The sequence below is a fragment of the Onychomys torridus genome, chromosome 11 (genome assembly GCF_903995425.1).
Source record: "Onychomys torridus chromosome 11, mOncTor1.1, whole genome shotgun sequence".
Classification (NCBI taxonomy): Eukaryota; Metazoa; Chordata; class Mammalia; order Rodentia; family Cricetidae; genus Onychomys; species Onychomys torridus.
In genome coordinates, this window is record NC_050453.1 from 18,385,850 (window position 1) to 18,405,533 (window position 19,684).

Consider the following 19,684-nt stretch of genomic DNA (forward strand, 5'->3'; position numbering starts at 1 on the left):
TTGTTTTGTTGTTTTTGTTTTTGAAAGAAATAAGGAGGGGGGGAGCACGCGAGAGAGCGAGAGCACTGTTGTTCAAGGCTTAGGTTTTTTTTTGTTTATGTTTGGTGATCTTTTCTTAAGTTTTGATATGGTCTTTCCTTAGTTCATATATTTCCTTTTGTGTCCAGATTCCCTGTTTTTATAGACACTGAGGAGCAGGTTAAAGCCACTTTAATGCTACTATTTCTTTGAAAGTTGTACTTAAAGTCTTATGTCTGAGACAGGTCTCTTTGTGTAGCCCGGACTGGCCTGAGACCCCAGCCCTCCCACTCCTGTCTCCTGGTGTGGGTTGTAGCGTGTACCAGGAAGTCTACTTTAGATTTTGATTGTCTGTTCGCTTTTGCTTTCGTTTTCCCTGTGCTGGATGTCAGACCCCATTTTCCAACTTTAAAAAATCGATTTTTTTAGTCTAGAGGATAAATATTTCTTTCTTTTTCCTTTTTCGTTTTTTCGAGACAGGGTTTCTCTGTTGTTTTGGAGCCTGTCCTGGATCTCACTCTGTAGACCAGGCTGGCCTTGAACTCACAGAGATCTGCCTGGCTCTGCCTCCAGAGTGCTGGGATTAAAGGCGTGTGCCACCACTGCCGGGTTTGAGAATAAACATTTTACTATAGATTTGCTGGCAGTGAGAATGAGGACAACACACTTCTCTCAATGTAATTGTGTGTTTCTTTTTTAAGATTTTAGCAAAACATGCTAATTTCTTCATCCTGTTTCTCATTTTCCTCTCCCTGTAAGATGTTCTGTTCTGATGAAACTCAAAAGTTCTGGGACTGAGCACCTTGTTTTCAAAAGGAGACCCATATGTCTCTCTTGCCCTTTGGGGTCAGAGCTCTGACAAGTGAGAACCCTGCCCCAGCCCTCCTTACTCACAGCCAGTACAGGGTAACATGAATCAGGCTTCTATACCTTTCAGCTAACTGAGGCTTCCTTCCTACCCTGTTCTTGCTAAATAAAGTCAGTCTAGCTCTGTCCCTGCTTCGCAGTTACTTCAGACTGCCTTCAGGACACATCCCTTGTGAGGAGGGAGTGGAAGCTGTAGATGCAGTTTTTCCACAAACTTCAGAGATTGCTAAGAATTCTGATCTAAGGCAAAGGTAGGCATCAATTCCTGTTCTGTAAAAGCAGAATTCTTTACAAATTATAAAGGTAGGGGTGTGGTCTGCTTTTCAGAACAGCTGTGTTAAGTTGGCTTTTGCTTTTCTTTGTTTGTTGATAGGTTGGTTTGTTGGTTTTGAAACAGGGTCTCACCATACATCCCAACTGGGCTTGGATTTGTGATCCTCTTGCTTCAGCCTTCTGAGTCCTGATAGCACAGGAGTGCGGCACTACTCACAGCTAAGTTATATTTTTAATATTAACCAATTGAGCCAAGTACCAGGAAAGAAGGAAAGGATAGCAAGCAAGATTGCCCTGGGAAGAAGCACCGTCTCACCTGGTGGCCAACATCCCTCTGATGGCCCTCTACACCTGTTGTCAACAAATAATTACAGCACACTGTACGGTGCCCTCCTCTCAAGGTGGTTTCTGACCGCCCACTCTTCTCGTTCACATAATCAGCTGTTTATGGTGTAACCAAGACCTCACTAGTCTTTCTTCAGACTAGTGACAGAGGAAGCCAGGCATCTTGTCTGCCTCCACTGTGACTCGCCTTCTGGTCTTTGTAACACTCATTCCACCGTTTGCCCTCTAATGGTTTCCTAAAAGGAAGATTTCCTGAAGTGAAATATATTGACAGTACTCTTTTTTCTTACAGCTGGTACCTCCTTTTAAGCCTCAAGTAACTTCTGAGACAGATACCAGATATTTTGATGAGGAATTTACAGCTCAAACTATTACAATAACACCACCTGAAAAATGTAAGTAAATTTATTAGGCAGTTGATAACTTTCTAAAATAATTTACAACAGTCTACTTCAAAATCATTTGCTACTTGAAAGATTAAATCCAGTTGTGACTTTCATTCCATTTTTGTTGAGAATTTGGAGCTCCCCATGAGGGAGTGGGCGGAGCATCAGGAACAGTCCTGGGTAGGAAATTAGAGGCGGAGTTACAGACTGGCTCCTCCTTTACTGCTGTCTTAGCAAGGCTTTGCTGCCTGTTAGGAGCATTCCTTAGTCCAGACCTTGTTTCTGCACATCCTCCTTACTCAGTCATTTTCAACTTTACTTTTAAAATTAGGCTTTCCTTAAACAGTAAGATCTTTAAACACAATTTAGTTTGATATTTTCATTTACGTACTTTAAATTAAAAATGCATTAGGCTGTGTGTTCATACACCATTTCATGTCATTCCATATACCTTAATATATGCCTTGTACTCTGAGAAATGCCATAAATTAGTAGGTTTTGATGAAGAATGAAGATAGGGTAGAGTTTTGAGGTGATGTTTGGAAAGCTGAAAGAATCCCAGGCATCCATGTGTAGCATCCTTTAGCATTTCTTCCTTTCTTTCCCTTTGTTTGAACATTTTTCTCTGCTATTGGTTGGTACTTCTCAAATACACTGAATGTCTGTGAGACAGAAAAAGAAAATGAAATGTTATCCCTATAGTGGTCACGGTTGACTAATTTTATTGTTGAAACACAAACTAGGACTCATCTGCGGTCCATGGCCCCGCACCCAGGAGAGTATACACCCTGAGGGGAATGTCTGTGTGCACATATGTGCACTCTGGTTCTTTTGTGCCTTTAAATTTACGAAGAAGAAGTGCTTAGCTTTTATAAGTGAAGACATTGAAACCCAGTGTCACACACAGCTAGGAGCAGGGCTTACCACCTCAGCTGGGACGCAGCTGAGCGCTTAACATGCCCACATGCTAAAGAGAGCTACAAATGGTATGGTAGTCTTTTAGCATCTCTAAGAAGTTGGAGACTATTCAAAAACCTGTGGAGTTGCAGGCAGTTAGTTAAGGATTATCTGAGTAGAAATTATGGGCACAGGCCTCAGCCTCTGGTTTCAGGATAGAATGTAGCAATATAATTGTTTAAAACTTTGGGAAACACCGGTGAGTAACTGAGCAAACCAAGAGGACTCAGCAAACCTGAGTTCTTGCTGGACCCTGCCATTTGGATCTATGGTTGGTCATTTGCATACCATCATTCCCCAGAGCAAAGCTCTCTACTGACCTCCCTTTTCAGTATACATACACATTCCTTCCCAGAACCACCTTTGATGTCCGAGCCTGAGGAATATTGTACTCTTAACAAGCTCCATTCTACTGTAATGCATCTGTGTTGATGATGCTTTTATTTGCTATTTTTCTTGTTAATTTGTTTTCTATTTTTGTCAATGTAACATAATATTACTGAGAGAAAGGATCTCATAACTTAATGACTGTCACAGGTCCCAGGATAGATACTTGTTAAGTATTTATTAAACGAGTGAACATAAAATGTGGCTGGAGCCTGGGACAGTTCGGGTCAGGAAAAGGTCCTGCTCTTAGCACAGTGAAGTTGCCTGTGGATATCTGGGCTTCCTTTCGTCCCAGTTAGCATCCAAAGTCTACATTGGGATAGGAAGATCTTAGTGTCTCTTTGGAAAGTAGGCTGGAGGGACTCTTACAAGCCTAGCCTGGTCTGGAACTCAAAGGATCCTTATGCCTCAACTTCCTGAATCTAGAAATAACATGCCTAGGCCTTAACACCAAGCTTCATTCATGACATGTGTCTGTCCTTTTCAAGATGGTTCTTTTCTTAAACAGAGGTTTTAGCATTTGGGGATTATTTTTAAGACAGCTGAACATGTGATTTTGGAAAAAAAATAGAAATAGATAGGGCTTGGAAATGAAGAAGCATGAATAGATAGTTCACTTCAGAAAATTAAAAGTAAAAGCCCAGTGTGCAAGATAGAAAATGTGAAAACATAGACTCCAAGCTGGGGAGCCTGCTTTGTGTCTTGTCTCTGCCACTTACTCGTTCTGAGATGTGATGCCTCAACTCTCTCCTTCACAAGGAAGTCCAGGGATTCTGGGATAATCTTCAAAGCCCATTTCTCTGGAGTGTGCCTGACAAGCCAGCTCTTAATGTCTCTAGATGACTCCAAACTTGAGTGACCTGATGAACTGGTCCTTATGATCTACATGAGAAGTGAGGGATAGGTCCAATGTAATAAATCCCTGAGTGGAAATGTAAGACTAAATAAACAGTAGCAAAAACTGTTCAAAAGTCTACAGAGTTTCAACCAAGTGATACTAGAAGCCATTAAAGATTGTGCTTAGTCAGGCACTGTTTCATGATTAACTTACCTCAGGAGTCAAGGACCAGGACATCTTAACTGAGCCTGCTTTCATATTTGTAACTGTTCGCTTATGGTTGCTCTCCAGATGAGAATGTGTATGTTTATTTCTCAGTTCCCAAAACCTCTGAAATGATGCTGAAATGTTGAAGATAAGATGCTTTATATGCTCTGCTTCTAGAATTTAACTTTCACCTCTTTTCCTCACCTCCACTAATCAACAAGAGTCGTCATGTGCATAAGCCTCAGTGTTGAAGGATGATGGGTTCATTTCTAGAGAGAGAGGGCTGTACAGAAAGCCCTTAGGTTAGCATAATTTCCAAGGTGGGTGTTATTAGTCTGTGGGAATCTGACTTCTGTGGGCCTCAGAAGTAGAGTCTAGCTTTGCTCTGCTGCTGGTCCTAGATAGTGCAGTAACAAGAGCCCAGCCAGTGCGGTCCATGCCTGACGGGGTATGCCACAGATTAGGGTTAGGGAGAGCATACAACTCGGCCCCCTCTCGCCTCATTCAGGATCTCTAGGATGGAAAGGCATGTGAGAGAATGGCCAAGCCTCTCTCTGTCTGGGCTTCTGTTGGAGAGGAGGGGTTCCAGTGGCTATTAACTGAAGTTTGTGGTTCTAAGGGCCAAGGCAAGAGCTTTAACTTTGGCAGTCCATAAATCCTAGGTTTCCATTATGGGAAGAGAAAAGAGGCAGTGAACCATCATTACACAAAGTAGTAGTCCCCCCCCCCCCCCCGCCTTGTTACAGCTCCTACACCCAGATTTGGTTCAGAAGTTCATAGAAATGCCATTTGTTCGCAGTTGCCTTCCCACTTGCCACCTTGGTTTTGTAAATCAAAAAAGTCTTAATTATTTTTTAAGAATAAATCAGCAGTTAAGAAATAAAGCAAAATGTTCCATTTTCTACAAACAGCTGCAGCAATGTGCCAGATTGTCCTAACTGGTGTTAATTAATGGAACAGATTTTAGAATGTGTTGTCTTTCATTACATCCATCAATGGTCCTATGCTTTCCTCTCACAGAAGAGGAACATTTCTTTGAGAGCGATCCGGTCACTTTTGCTACTGTCTAATTACATTTGTTAAATGTTCTGAGAAAAGCAAGTGCCTGAAGCTGCTTGGATGCAGAGATTGAGATGCAAAACTGTAGGGTTGATCATTTCAGTGTAATGCATGTTCATTATTGCTGTCATTGTGTCTGCAAGGTCCTCCAGAGTAGGAAGATGTTCACATACATTGACCAGGTGCCATGTCCCCTAGCTCCATTCACTGCAGCCCCCTAGCAAGGTATTTCAGGTGCCAGGGAGCTGCTGACATTATGTCTTGGTTGGGCATGGTCAAAGAACCAGCCTCATTGTGACCAACCCTGATGGAGCAGACAAGAGCTGGAGGGGGGCCTCCCAGCCAGACTGTGGATTCAGATTGGTTCCTCGTCAGAATTGCAGACTGTGTCACTCAAGGGGCAGTGGAGGCTGTCTTAATTCTCTAGGGCACCCAGCAGTGTTCCCTCCCTCTCTAGGCAAGACCAGCACCTGCCATGGAAAGCCCTTCTGGGCTTAGGACAAGGTCTGCTTTCAGCCAAGACAGTACTGTCATCTAGAGTAGAAGAACACAATGCTTTCTCACACATAGTGTCTGGATCTTGTTGCAGGTTTGCTATACAGAAACACTCAGAAGAACAAAGCTTTTAGTGGGGAAAACTGTTTCTCAGATGTGATTGGCACATGTCAGAATTGCAGCAAACAACTAAGGAATTTGATCTAGAAGATGCATGTAATTGGCTTGCTTCTGAACCCATATTTTCTTTTTGTTTTGTTTTTCAGAACAGGGTTTCTCTGTGTAGCTTTTGGATCCTGTCCTGGAACTCACTTTGTAGACCAGGCTGGCCTTGAACTCACAGAGATCCGCCTGCCTCTGCCTTCCAAATGCTGGGATTAAAGGCATGTGCCACCACCACCCGGCTGAACCCATATTTTCTAAGGAGGCAGATTTCCCTCTGTATCAACACTACCTAGGATTGCTGCCCAGCTGTTTGCAGAGGGGAATTTGTGTAATGTCTACACAAACTATATGTGGTGTGTTTCTACCTACTGCAGCAATAGTTTATTGTACATTTGAGCTGAAAAATTTAGGTTAATGCCAATTTAGTTTCACTTCTGAGGTCTCTGTGCATTAAGAAGAGAATATTGGGGGGAGGGCAAAGAAACAAAACGAAAGTTGATTTTCCAGATGAAAGCAAAGCCTTTTATGGGGTGCAGTATAGCTTCTGTTGCTGTTATTACATGAAATCAATGCTCCTTAGGAAGGCTGGGCAACAAAAAGAATGGAAATATCCCCTGTTAATGGGTTTGAGGAAATGGAAATATTTTGCTTGAAAAAAAAAAAAATGGTTGTAAGACTGGAGAGAGATGATGTCCCAGTAATTAAGAACACTTGCTGTTCTTATAGAGGACTTGGGTTCAGTTCCTAGTTCTACACGGGGGCTCACAACCAGTGCTTTAGTTTGTTTATATTGATATGATGAAAACCATGACCAGAATCAGTTTATTTGGCTTACGTATCCTGATCACAGTCCATCATCAAAGAAAGTCAGGACAGGAGCTTAAGGCAAGAACCTGGAGGTAGGTACTGATGCTGAGGACATGGAGAGCTGCTTCCTGGAAAGCTTTCCATGGCTTGCTCAACTTTCCTTTTTATATAACCAAGGACCACCAGCCCAGGGGTCACATCATCCAGAGTGGGTTGGACCATCCTATGTATATCTGATGTAAGCATTTTATCAATGAAGGTTTCCTCCTTCTAAATGACTTTAGCTTATATCAGACTGACAAGAAACTAACCAGCCCAGTCTACAGCAGCATACCAGGGATCTGATGCTGCTTCTAGACTCTGAGGACACTTGCATTCCTGTGTTTCACATAAGTGTGTTCGCGCTCTCTCTCTCTCTCTCTCTCTCACACACACACACACACACACACACACACACACACACCATTTTTTAAAAGGTTGTACTGACTTGTTCATCTTGATCACAGGATAGTATGGAGTGGACTTTGGAGATGAGCAGGATTGGCTTAGATGGAGCCCTCTGTGCTCCGGCACACCACGGAAGTGCCTTGTGACTGTGGAGTCTAATCACACCACACCTAGGGAGGAGGAGGAGGAGGAGGCATGGGCCTTCCTGGCCCTGTACATACAGGAGAATAGAGACAGAGGGCCGGGTTCGTGCAGGCTACCTTTCCCCGTGTCTTTCAGATTCCTCGTTCCTGATGAAATAGGACTCGTGTGCTGCCCTCTGTGCTTCATCTTTTATCTTGTTCTCTTTATTCTAGTTTAAAGTTTTATCACAGGATAATTGAGAAGAGTGAGCTAATTGATGGTAGATATTGACTAATATTACTTACAAAGATTAGTTCGCAGTTTTACTAGGTCACCAGGAAGAAAAAAAAAAGCACTTTGAAGACCTAATGGATTCTACAGAATTCAATGACTTAAAATTTAGAACTTCATGTATCCCTGAAATGCATAATTCTTGAAAGTAGACTTCTGTCCTTTTAGTAACATTTTTCTTATAAGTATCTTGAAAATTTGATGTTTTAAAGATGATTTTATAATATTTTTTTGTAGAGCATGTGCATTTAGAAATCATAGTTTGTCTTTAAAAAAATGAACTAACTTTTACGGAAGCTTCTACGATTTATTGTCCCGGTGATGTGTAGTAGGTGATACTGCAGACCGTAAGTGACAGTAGCTGTTTGCTGTCCACAGATGATGAAGATGGCATGGATTGCATGGACAACGAGCGGCGGCCACATTTCCCGCAGTTCTCCTACTCTGCAAGCGGACGAGAATAAGGCTCTTTCGTTCTGTTTCTACACTGTCATCTTAGAGTTTTGTCACTGAGAATGATTCCTGGACATCTCTACCAGTCCTCGCTCTTACAGATAGCAGGGGCGCTTCTGACATCCCTGACCAGCCAAGGGTCTTCACCCGCACCACCTTTCACCCACATGAAAACATAGACACAGACACTGCAGTTTTTGTTTTTGCATGAAATCGTATCTCAGTCTAAGGTCTCATGCTGTTGCTGCTACTGTCTTTCTGTCATAGCAACTTTCAGAAGTACTTTTACAATCTGGGAGTCACAAGCCCACTGCATCGCTCATTGTGTGTCAGTTTCCATCCTTCAGTTTCCGTTCTTCCCGAGCAGTGAAGGCTAATCGAGACACACTGATTCTAGGTACACTTCTACCTTTCTAGAAGATACATCAGGAACTAATTAGACTAAGAAGAGTTAGTTTATATTTCTGAACAAGCACTTGTTGAAGGGTGGTGGTGTGCGTTTGTAAGAATTTAGCACCGCATGTCTGATCAATGCATAAAGTGCATATCACTGATATTTGGCTGGAAATCCTTAGGAAGCATTGAGAGGACTGAAGGGCTGATGAGATACACATGATTTTTAATTCCTGCTGGATATTGTGGAGGCAGCCCAGTGTCATCCACGGACACCCAGACTTCACGGGCAAATGGCCATTGTTCCACCAAGTACTGAAGGTGCAGAGTCACCTAGAGGGTCTTAGGATCTACATTGTACCAGAGAGTATTTTTCCCCTGGGCTTGGCAACCTATTTCCCTTCTTGATATTTATCACCTCTGATGGCTAAAGAATGTAGACAGTATAATGATCCTGCTGTCGCCAAAATCTATACACCAAGGTGAACAGGTGTTTGCCTTACCAGTTTTGAAGTTTTCCTTTCAGTTATAGGCGAATTAGCTTTTTCTCAGATGTTAAAACTTTGAATGTCCTTTTATGATTTTGTTTCTATTACAGTAGTATTTATTTTTAGTGATAAGAAATGTATTGTCATGTTAGCAAACGCAGTTCCAACTCATAGGACACTGACTGCGGTTTCTTTTGAACCGTGTGCAAGGAATGTACACACCCATTAGAATCTTGCACTTTTTCTCCTTTGTATAAAAATTGGTAAGGCTTTGGAGAAGAGATGCTGTAATTTAACCCTTGGTGCCGAAATGAGAAAATCCCCAATGCCAAGGGGTTGGTGTAGCAAATGGATGTTGATGGTTGCTCACTTGAGTGGATGTGTGAGTATAGCCTGGCATAAGGTAATGGAGAAAGCTGAGACCCAAATGATAAGAAATGAACTTTACTTGGCAAAATGAACACATCACAAATATTTACACACTAGGAAGCAAAGGACAGGATGCTGGTGTGTTTATTCTTATCAAGGTACATTCATTACTGAATCAAGCCATCAGGGAAAACAACAAAACAAAACACCTCTAGCTTTTCGTTTTCTGTACATATTCATGTCTCCCAATCCCAAACATTTCTCACTGAGAGGGGACATGTATGCAAACCTCATCTTTCTCCTTCATTAATGATGATCTTCAGATTAAACCCTTTGGTGCTAGGAGCTGACTCTTTCCAAAGCAGACTATGAAGTCCAAGGATCAAAGCCTTTCTTGCAGCAAGCAGGAGGGTACGTGCTCCAAGGAGTGATGATGGAGATGTATTAGTCTAGTCACTAACTGACAGCTCCCAAATGGAAGACTGCAGCGTGGCATAGTAGTGTTCCTGCATTGTCCTTTTGAGTAGGAAGTCATGTTCTCATGCAGGTGTCTTAGCCTCTGGGCTCGGACATGGGGAGCAGAGCCGCTGCTGGCAGTGGCTGGCCGCTGGACTGCTGGGGTGTAAAGGGCATTTACTAGGCAGCTAAGACGGACTGGGACATAGATGTTGTCCTATTTTTTCATGTTTCTACGTGAGTGAGTTTATCCTTAGTATGGAGTAGGAAGTTAAAGTGAACAGATGTTCATTTTTACATCTGTAGTCTTCTTTTTTCCTGCTTAGAATTATGTTGAATGTTTCACATTGGCAGGAAAGTAGATTTGATGGTATGTCCTTTAAGTTATCTTGCCTCCGCTCTGTAAGAAAGAAATGTGAGAGGAAGAGAAGCAAGCTGAGCCCGGCTGATGTTCAGACATCTGTCCCTCGGAGGAGCAGACCCTGTACACTAAGTGCACAGCTTCTTTTGTTCTGTCTCTCCTCACCAAGTCTTAAGGTGACTTCATGACCTTGGCCAAGGATACTTTCTCAAGATTAATGAGGGCACTGACAGTGCCTCAGGCTGGCTATCCTCACACCTGGCCTTTGGTCCCCAGCCATTCGAGGGCTTTTCTCTTCCCATCCCAGGCTCCCTGAGTGTCACAGCAGGCATGTTCTTGGCTTTGATTTCAAGGCTTTTTTCCTTGCCACCCCAGATGTCAGGTAAATGGCAGAAGTCGAACAGAAGAGGTGTGGGGAGGAGATTCCTATCCCTAACTTGGGGTTCAGGCAATTGAAGTGGCTTGAACCCTGGAATCATTATGTCCAGATGCAGTCCTGGCTTTGTGATTCCAGCCCCTCCCAACTCCAGCTTGACCTCTTGTGGTGATGCAAGGCTGTCGTGGAGGAAACTGGCCACTTCTGCTCAGACTGCTGGCAGGGTTGCTCACAGCTTTGCTTTCTGCCCTAACGACATAGCGTTATTCCAGTATTGTTTCCATGTCCCACACCTAACCTTGGGCTTCTCAAAGCTGACTCTTCTCACAGGGGCCACATGCTTCTCCTCTCCTCACTGACTGCAGGGTCTCTACCACACCTCAGTGTACACACGTTGCTGCTACTGTCTGTACTGCCCACATCACAGTCCCCTTAGCTTGCTCCTGGTAGTGCATTACAGGCAAGCATGAAATGTCAAGTATTTATTTAAATAAAAAGAAAACCTCTGAATTGGTCATCGAGTCACCTCCTGTAGATTTGTAGTTTGTGACCTACTTTGACTTTGTAGTTCTGCTAGATCCATGCAAGATCTGGTCATCTGGTTAAGGGTTTGGAACAGACACAGCTATGAACTTAGATGCTGTATCATTGCCACTGCTGGTCACACTACAGACATCTGTTTCCCTACATATACCCCCCACAGGGTATGAAATAACTACAAAAAAAAAACCTGCCTTTGTACACTGTACACCCTTAGTATCTCACAGGCGTCTGGTAGGGACACACATTACTTCCTTCGTACAGACAGCTTAAATAAAGCCCTATGTCAATCTGCTACTTCTCTGTTTGTTGTTGTTGGATATGGCTCTGTAACTTCAGAAAACTAAATTTTGTTCTTTTCTGGAAAAAAATAATTATGGCCACAGCTGGTATTAAACAACCCTGTATGAAGGTGTGACAGGAAAATAGGTAAATTCTTCTTAGATTAAAAACACCTAAGGGGTTATTTTTACATTAGTAAAATGCCAATAGCATGCTCATACAAACTGATGAAGGACTACGAGTAGAGTCACTGGCCAGAGCGCTAGGTTTCAAGGCCCATCTGCTAGGATGCCAGAGACAGAATATGGTGCAGACCCTAAAGGTCTTACTAAGAAATGGTGTGGACCCAGGATTCTCAAGGAATGTAGCTTATCACATGTCTTCCTGATAACATACTGCTCCACACACTACCTTTGCAAGTGTATCTTTAACCCTTCATGGCAGTTTATAACTTAGACATGAGTAATCGATGGCTAGAATGTCTGGATTACATTGACTCATTTTGGATGGGGCGTATTTCTGATTTTACCTCATAAGCTACAATTGTAGAATTTGGCTTTGCTCTTGTGATTTCAGCAGAGGCATGACTTTTGGGACCAGTTTATCAGACATGCATGTGTATTTCTCACAGCCAAATTTGGGGACATTCTTACATGTGCTGTCCTGAAAATCAACTGGGGTTGACAGATCCAGGAGGCTGAAATAAAGTGACCTCTATAACTCTTTACAGGTGCTATTTTTAGAATATTGTATAATTTATTCATGGTATACATAAAATAGAAGTGAGGACAGTTAAAATATGTGACAGCTTTATGTCTAGCATATTTGGTGAAACCAGAAACTTGTGACTCAGAATAGAAGATCTCTCTGAGGCTTGCACCTTTGACATGCCCCAGAGATGAGGATGGCCTGTGCGCTGTCAACACCACCACCTCCTTGGCCTCAGCTGCATGATGAAGAGGGGCGGGCTGAGCTTGGAGAAACCAGTCCTCTGCTGAGAGCCCTGGGCTGCTAGCTTGCTGGCCGGGAAGGGCATGAGGTCGGGCTTGTCCCACACGCAGCCTTGCTTGCCCTTAGTGTCTCATTCCACCCTCAGACCCCATGAATCTCCGCATCAGGCTTTTTTTTTTTTTTTTTTTTTTTTTTTTTTTGTGGTGCTGGGGAAGGAACCCAGGGCCTCACACATGGTGGGCAAATGTTCTACCACTGAGCTACACCCCAGACCTTCCAGTGCCCATTTGTATTCCTTTAAAGCATTTGAGGGCTTGACTGTATAGTAAAAATACTATTTTAGACTAAAAATATGATCTGTGTACAGATATTTGATATACTGTTAAGTAAATTTTCTAATTTCACATACATTTGTTTTTAGGCTCCTCTCAAATACTGCTATTGAAGACTAAAATCTGACACCATCGAGCCAAAGATGCCTTTTTGGGGGGAGGGGGGAAGGGGCTGTTTTGTGTTGTTCAGAGAATGGAAAGGATAATGCAGAGTGCTTCCTGAGTTCGATGGTAAATACTGGATGCTGGCTAAAGATATACATAATCTCTCTCACAAAAGGGGAAGGGCAGTGGCCGGCAGCAGGAGAGGTGGTCTTCAGTACACTTTGGCTGACTTCAAACATGTGCCTTTGTGTGTTTTGTTTGTCACTGCTACAAAATGAAAAGGAAACAGAACAACTCAAGTCTTTAGAGAGGTCATTTTATTAATCCCGTATGTACTCTAGAGTAGAGACGACAGAAATCAGTGACTTGATGCTGTTTTGAGCACACACTCCAAGTAGCCCGAGCCAGTTCCTGCTGAAGTGCCCCCTGTCTGTAGCACAGGGACAGGACCATGGCATGAGGACCAGCCCCCCTGCAGTCCCAGGTGGTGTCTCCCTGGGGAGGTTTCGGTGCACTGTGGCACATTAAGTACAAATCAGATGAATGTAAATATCTCTTTGTAAATCATTTATTTCACTCTGTTTCATCCAGGTCAGCAATCAGATTGTGGCATGCTGGGTAACTGGAAAAAAAATGATAATAAAAAGTAAGTTTAAATAGATCATGGGTATTTGTTTTCTCATTTGCTAGTCTGGTCAGCTGTTATTACTGAAGTTTTGGAGAAAAGGTTTCTGTTGCTAAAAATGTGGAAACTACATGTAGCCAACTGTATTGAAAGTTTGCCTCACCCATTGCCAGCGGAGACCAAAGCAAGCCCTTTGTGTGTCTGAGTGTCAGGCTGTATACCTCCAATGCTTTCCTTCTGAAAGCAGCCTGTACTCCAGGCCTGTATGTACCTCTCCCTAAGGACATGACGACAGTGTGTCCAGCTATTTGTTAGAGAATGAATCTGACATTACAGTGGGCTTTAAGGTAGGGGAATGAGGACATCAGCCAGTGTCTGTATGGATAACCCAGAGGAGCCTCTGTTCCCTGCAGCTTCTTGGAACATACCTAGATGCAGTTTGACATACTGACACTCCACCCACATGTTGGAAGGTGGGCATGATACTAAGGTTCATTTCTAAGATTTTGCACTTACTAGTATGGGGGGGAGCCAAGGGTTGGGAAAACGCTGAACCCCATTCCCCGATGACTACACTGACCTTGCACACAAATTCCTGCCACACTAGGTATATCAGATGTCTCCCTAGTTCTGCAGTGCCCATCTACAGTGCTGTGGGAGGCTGAGGAGGGCTATCTGTGGTGGTCCTGGAGCTGCAGTTTCCCCTGGGCCAAGAGGATGGAGCACCGGCCGGCCAGGGCCACCCAGCTTCAGTGACTAGAGCTAGAATCCAAGGGAGGAACTCCGCCTGGTGGAAGCTGTGATGATGTGTTGGGGACTTTTAAGTTGGAAGCCCAAGTGAGACATACTGGAAATACTCTTCTATGTTCTTCCTTCCCTCCTTCCTCCCTCTTCCCTCCTCCTTCCCTCCCTCACTCCCTCTCTCCTTCCCTGGAAAAGGTTACGTGTGCCTTTCAGGTACACGTTACCATGTATGAGTAGTGTGGTGGTGGATTTTAATTAACTATTGAGTAGAATGGTCTCCACACCAGGAGTGCAGGTGGAGCTGTGGCAAAAGACAAGGTCAGTGCAGGACAGCACAAGGTTAAAGATGAGGGCCTGTCGGAACTCATGGGAGCTCTGTTCCCAGACTCTTCCAAAGCCTGCCACCAACTGTAGTCAGCAGACAAAGGGGCTCCAGTAGAGCTGACACCAGCCCTCACTGAGCAAGCAGAGACTGGTTCTGAGAGTGACTTGCTGGGATGCCCTCCCCAGTGCTCTGAGGATAACCAGACAGGACAGGTTGCCTGGTATCCTGGGTCCCTAGTCACTGGTCTTCTAACCCAAGAAAGTGGGTGATTGGACAAGAATCAGCACAACCCATGATAGGCACATTTCAGAAGACAGAAGTGAACGCACTTGGGCACAAGGTCCCCACTTGAGTGCAGACAGTGGCAAAGTGGAGCTTGTGGCAGGATCTTTATTAACCCAGCTCCAGGAAATGCATGTCTGTCTGCTGAATGCCTGTGGTTCCAAGGTTATCTGGCGATGTGTCACCACTGGGCTCCCTGTTGACTCTTGGCCTGCCCTTCTGAGGCAGGACAGGAACCCATGAAGTCCCCTGCTCCTGGAGCAGAGGGGCTGTCCCTCTGCTCAGTGCCAGGCTCTGGTGTGGGTAGACACCCTGCACCCTACCTGCCACTGCGCATCGTTAAGCGCTGCACTCGCCTGAGGGCATCCCTGCTGCACTGTCTCCTGGAGTGATATCTTTCAGTGCTGCCTCAACTTTGCACAGTTACCCAGAGACAAAAAACCATCACCCTCTCACGTATCTGCTGTCACTTGTCAGAGGTGTTACTGATGTGCATTTCTGTCCTCAACACCACAGCTGTGGTGGTCTCAGTCCTGAAGAGAAGATGTGTGTCCAGGGAATGAGCCTGGGACAGCCATCTCCCCTCCTGCCACCTCACCTGTTACCAGGACCCCTGGTGTGGCCCTCCTGGATCTGTGACTGCCCTGGGAGTAGATGGTGCCCAGGGGTGGGACCCTGGGAGTAGAAGAGACAGCCTTTTGATTTTTCTGGCTGTAGCCGGATGCTCCTGACCCACATCCTTCTTGTCACTTTTAACTCCTACCACAGCCTTTCCCCCAAAGCCTTGGGTTTTATGTCTAATTTATTTCTCATGTTTACTTTAGACTTGGAGTTTAAGAAGAGAGTTGCATGGGGTGACCCAAACTGTTGGCCAGTTGACTATGTTGTAGGGTCCCCAGCCCTTCCTGCTGTTGGGGGAGATTCAGGCTGCCATTTCCACTTCTTTCCTTTCCTTTCTCTTGTGATAGACTGGCCTCATCTCAGTCTCCTAAGTGACTGGCCCACAGGCCTCTCTGCCTTTTAATTCCAGAATCCTATAGCCCTTCATTCTTTCTGGCTTTCTCTGCGCTCATTATCCTATGTGGCCATGTCCTTAGACACCCTTTGTCTTTGTGCCTCTGGCAGTGGGCATATACTTTTAAAAGGGTGAACATTTTCTCAGTGGTCCTTCAAGCTTGTACTGAGACGACAGAAGTACCCCGGCCTCAGGCTCCTCTTTGTGGTTTGCCTTCCGTTATGGTGCTATGGGATACTCATGGACTCTGATTTCCTATCACATCACACATTCCTTGGGCTATAATCCTCCATCTGCCTGGGAGGATATGAAATGAATTCTCAGTAGTGGCCCCGTGATCCTGTTGTGATGTTGACAGTAACTATGTGAACTTTAGTAGTACCTGGACTGGGCTCCAAATGGAACCTACCCTGTACTTGAGGTGCAGAGCTAAGATCTGAACCTAGGCATGTGATCTCCAAGGACAGGCCTGCTTTGGATGCATGAAGAACTGAGAGGCTGGCACAGCAGCATGAGGAGCACAATATAGGTGCCAATCCAGAATGGATCAACCCAGACAGAACCAATGGTACTCTGTCTGTGTGCTGTGTGACATCAGTGGGTTCTGGCAGTGAAGGCCACCTTGCTTAGCAAGCAGTAATATCCACCAAGCTCACATTTCAGCAGTGCCCACAGATCCTAGAGCAGTCTCCCTACCACAGGCCAGGGCTTCTGCCAGGAACCACCAAGGCAGGAAGTCACAAGTCAGCAGAGAGCAGGAGGGACTCCTTGCTGGCACCTGTGTGGGCTTCTGAGACAGCTGTGTCTCCCTTCCACTGATGGTCTGGGTCTGCCCCCTCTGCAGACGCCAGAGCAAGGACAAAACAGAGGGTGAAGAGGCCGCACCTCTGCAGACAAGGTTGAACCCCCACGTGATGGAGGCAGCTGTGTGCAGGCCAGGGATGCCTGCACTCCTGTAGGAGGGTCTGCAGGGTGTCTTCTAAGAGAGCCATTTATCACCAGAGCTCTTCAGGGTCAAGTGTCTGCTGGTTCCTAAGCACTTGCTCTGCACAGGGGCAGGTGTCTGTTTTATGTGAATCATATTTCCATGGGAAATAAATTTTACGAATTCCCAAAGGACAGACAGTGTCACCAACAGCAGGGAGTGGAGCCTCTGGTTGCCTCATGTTTGAAAGCGTTAAAAATGAAGACAACATTGACATTTGGGGTTGCAATGTGACGGGATTACAGTCTTTTAAAGGCAAGAACTACTTATCTCCACAGCATGTAATATTCAGTGTTTTGTTCACTTGTCTAATTGGATTAAAATATTTAGCTCCTTTTAAAAACTCGATTGTGAATTTATATTGCAAAATGTAATGTCTAACTCAGAAAGCAATAAGAGGAGCAAATGCATCAGAAGCAATATAAAATTCAACATTTTCCATCCACGATTCCTATTCTGGAAGTATGCATTTTTGGACAAAGGGAGCTGTTCGAACAGGCCTGCCTTAGATGGAGCCTGGTGTACTTTGCAGTACTAATGACACACACGGCACCTAGATGAACAACTAAGCTAAGTGCGTGCTGTTTCAGATGCTTGGGGAAGTCTCTGTGAGGTTTGCAGACCCTTATGTTAGAAGTGCAGCCTGGGGTCTTATGTCATTCTCTACAAACACCCAGCAGCAGGGAGTTAATGACATCTCAGCTGCATATGTTCAAGTTGATTTTAAAAAATATGCAAGTCACTTTGGTTGACAGTGTCTTGTACACAGTTTTGAAAGAATCAGGGCAAACTTTAACAGAGTCAGTTTTTATTTGAAAAATATTTTCTGGGAATGTATCAGTGTTTATTTTTGAGACTGACAATTCGGGTGAAAATCAGGATAAAAACAAAAAAACAACAATTTGGTTGAAATCAAATTGTTTGTTTTCATCTATTTAGAATTCTTTCCAAAAAAATCCTAGTTTCAGAGGAGGCTTTGTAATTTATTTTATTTAGTGTATTTTCTGTACTAGTCATAAGACACCATCTGTCTTGCAGGTAGTTAACTGTGTGGGCCCTGAAGTATGCTAGGCAAGGCCTCTGGGCTCTACAAAGGACAAATTAAGAGTGACCACCTCTAGGTCCCCACTTTGGCTACCAGCTCCCTAGCAGCCAGTGGGCCTATCCCTCCCAGCATCTCCCTCCTGTGTCTGCTGGTTACAAGCAGGCCTCTCCTCCCAGCTTCTCCCTCCTGTGTCTGTCTGCTGGTTACAAGCAGGCCTCTCCTCCCAGCATCTCCCTCCTGTGTCTGTCTGCTGGTTACAAGCAGGCCTCTCCTCCCAGCATCTCCCTCCTGTGTCTGTCTGCTGGTTACAAGCAGGCCTCTCCTCCCAGCATCTCCCTCCTGCTTGTTTTCAGCTCTATTCACCGAGTCCTCTGATGGAATGAGATAATGTCGAAGATCTTGAATATAATCACATATGGCTGCTGGATCCCTGCACAACTTTAAATCAAATTAGAAAGTGCATTTGCTGCCAAGAATGCTTAAAAGTCATAGGGCCAAGAGATGAGCCACTGTCACGGCAGCTTCAGACTGTTTTCTAAACTGTGAGTGATTCCTAAGAAGGGACTCAGGGAATCCCTCCCCAGCCTGAATGCTGAGGGCGCAACAGGCAGCCTGCACAGTGTGACAGCTATTGGTGGGTGCCAGGCAGCTGAAACCGAGTCACTACCCAGTAACTCCCAAACTCATCTTGACGGGGGGACAGTTCTCCAAGTAGACAGACCATTTGTGTTTTCTTCCCTCTCCCAGACCCAAGAACAGACTCGGATTTCCTCACCAGCTGCCTCCACCCTTCCTGGCCAGCTGCTGGAGTCTCTGGGCTTGGGCTGCTGACCCCTGACCCTGCTCCAAGCTGTCAAGCCTTGTCTAGTACCCCTGGGACCCATGACCCTCACCTGCAAGCCATCTCCACACTACTATGGTATTTTGGCCTTTCCAGCCAGGCAAGTCTGCCAAGGAGAGAGAAGGGGTGGCTGGTCCAGCCCTTCCATCAGAGCCAGGCTGTGAGTGCTCGGGGTACTGCCATGGTTGAGCTAGTATGGCCATGCCCACACAGGCAATCACTTGGCGGCCTTCTAGAGGCCCTTTCCTAAAAGTTCCCTTCAGTGTGAGTCATGGAGTTAGGAGAGTCACCATTTTCGGCCACTCCTGAGTTAGGAGCACACTACAGACCAGCTAGAGGGTCATCCTGCACTCTGGACAGTGACTTTCCTGCCACACAGCAGCCATGTAAGCTCTCCAGCCGGAAGTGGCATTGGCACATGGTCACAACCAGGACTTGGATTAGCCAGATCTCCCTCAGATCTGCCCACAGACCTGGGTTCTGACCAGAATCAGGCTCCTCGGCTGAGAGATGGGACTCAGCACTGGGCAGAGCCACATGGTCCTGTGTGACCTTCTCCAGAAGGAGAGAGGATGACCTCAAGTATGGGATACTTCAGCTTGCTAAGTCCCTGAGGTCCCGATGAGTAAACAAACCACTACTCTCCTCGCCCAGCTTCCCTAATTCCATGGTGCACATGAGAACAAAAGCTCTGAGAGCCCTGGGTGACCTGGTCAAGGTCTTCCAATGGAGCTGTCCCTGGCTCTAGCACCAAACTAAGATATCCTTTATGGCTTTCTTTCCATTTACAAGCCCAACAGCTTGTAAATGGAGGCTCATGGGTCCTGCTTCCAGACATGCCAGGAGTGTCAGGGGTCACCAGAATATCTCCCCTCCCCTCTCCCTCTCTGTGTTTACACACTTTCTAAACAGTTGTCAGTATATGGTGAGACCTTGCCAGCCTATAACCCTCTAGCCCTCCAGTCCATATTTCTACTCAATGCCAAAGCTCTCTGCCTGGTGTCCAATTTGGCTTCTTCACAACTGTGAACTCAAAGCAATTTATAGAGGG

At 45.1% G+C, this 19,684-nt stretch overlaps 2 protein-coding genes across 10 annotated transcripts in view; one reads left to right on the forward strand and one right to left on the reverse strand.

Annotated features, from left to right (window-relative positions):
• The window catches only part of Akt3 (AKT serine/threonine kinase 3), a 255,291-nt gene extending 243,775 nt beyond the window's left edge, over positions 1 to 11,516 (forward strand). For both annotated transcript variants that reach the window (XM_036201762.1, XM_036201763.1), the window contains exons 13-14: positions 1,796 to 1,898; positions 8,044 to 11,516. In XM_036201762.1, coding sequence (XP_036057655.1) covers positions 1,796 to 1,898; positions 8,044 to 8,129 — 189 coding nt within the window. In that variant the 3' untranslated portion in view covers positions 8,130 to 11,516. The remainder of the gene's footprint in view (positions 1 to 1,795; positions 1,899 to 8,043) is intronic.
• Positions 11,517 to 13,071: 1,555 nt separating this feature from the next.
• Positions 13,072 to 19,684, reverse strand: part of Sdccag8 (SHH signaling and ciliogenesis regulator SDCCAG8) — a 202,756-nt gene continuing 196,143 nt past the window's right edge. For all 8 annotated transcript variants that reach the window (XR_004946180.1, XR_004946179.1, XR_004946181.1 and 5 more), the window contains one exon: positions 13,072 to 13,393. Coding sequence is in view for 3 of the 8 variants with exons in the window: in XM_036202138.1 (XP_036058031.1) it covers positions 13,364 to 13,393 (30 nt within the window). In the remaining 5 variants the exon portion in view is untranslated. The remainder of the gene's footprint in view (positions 13,394 to 19,684) is intronic.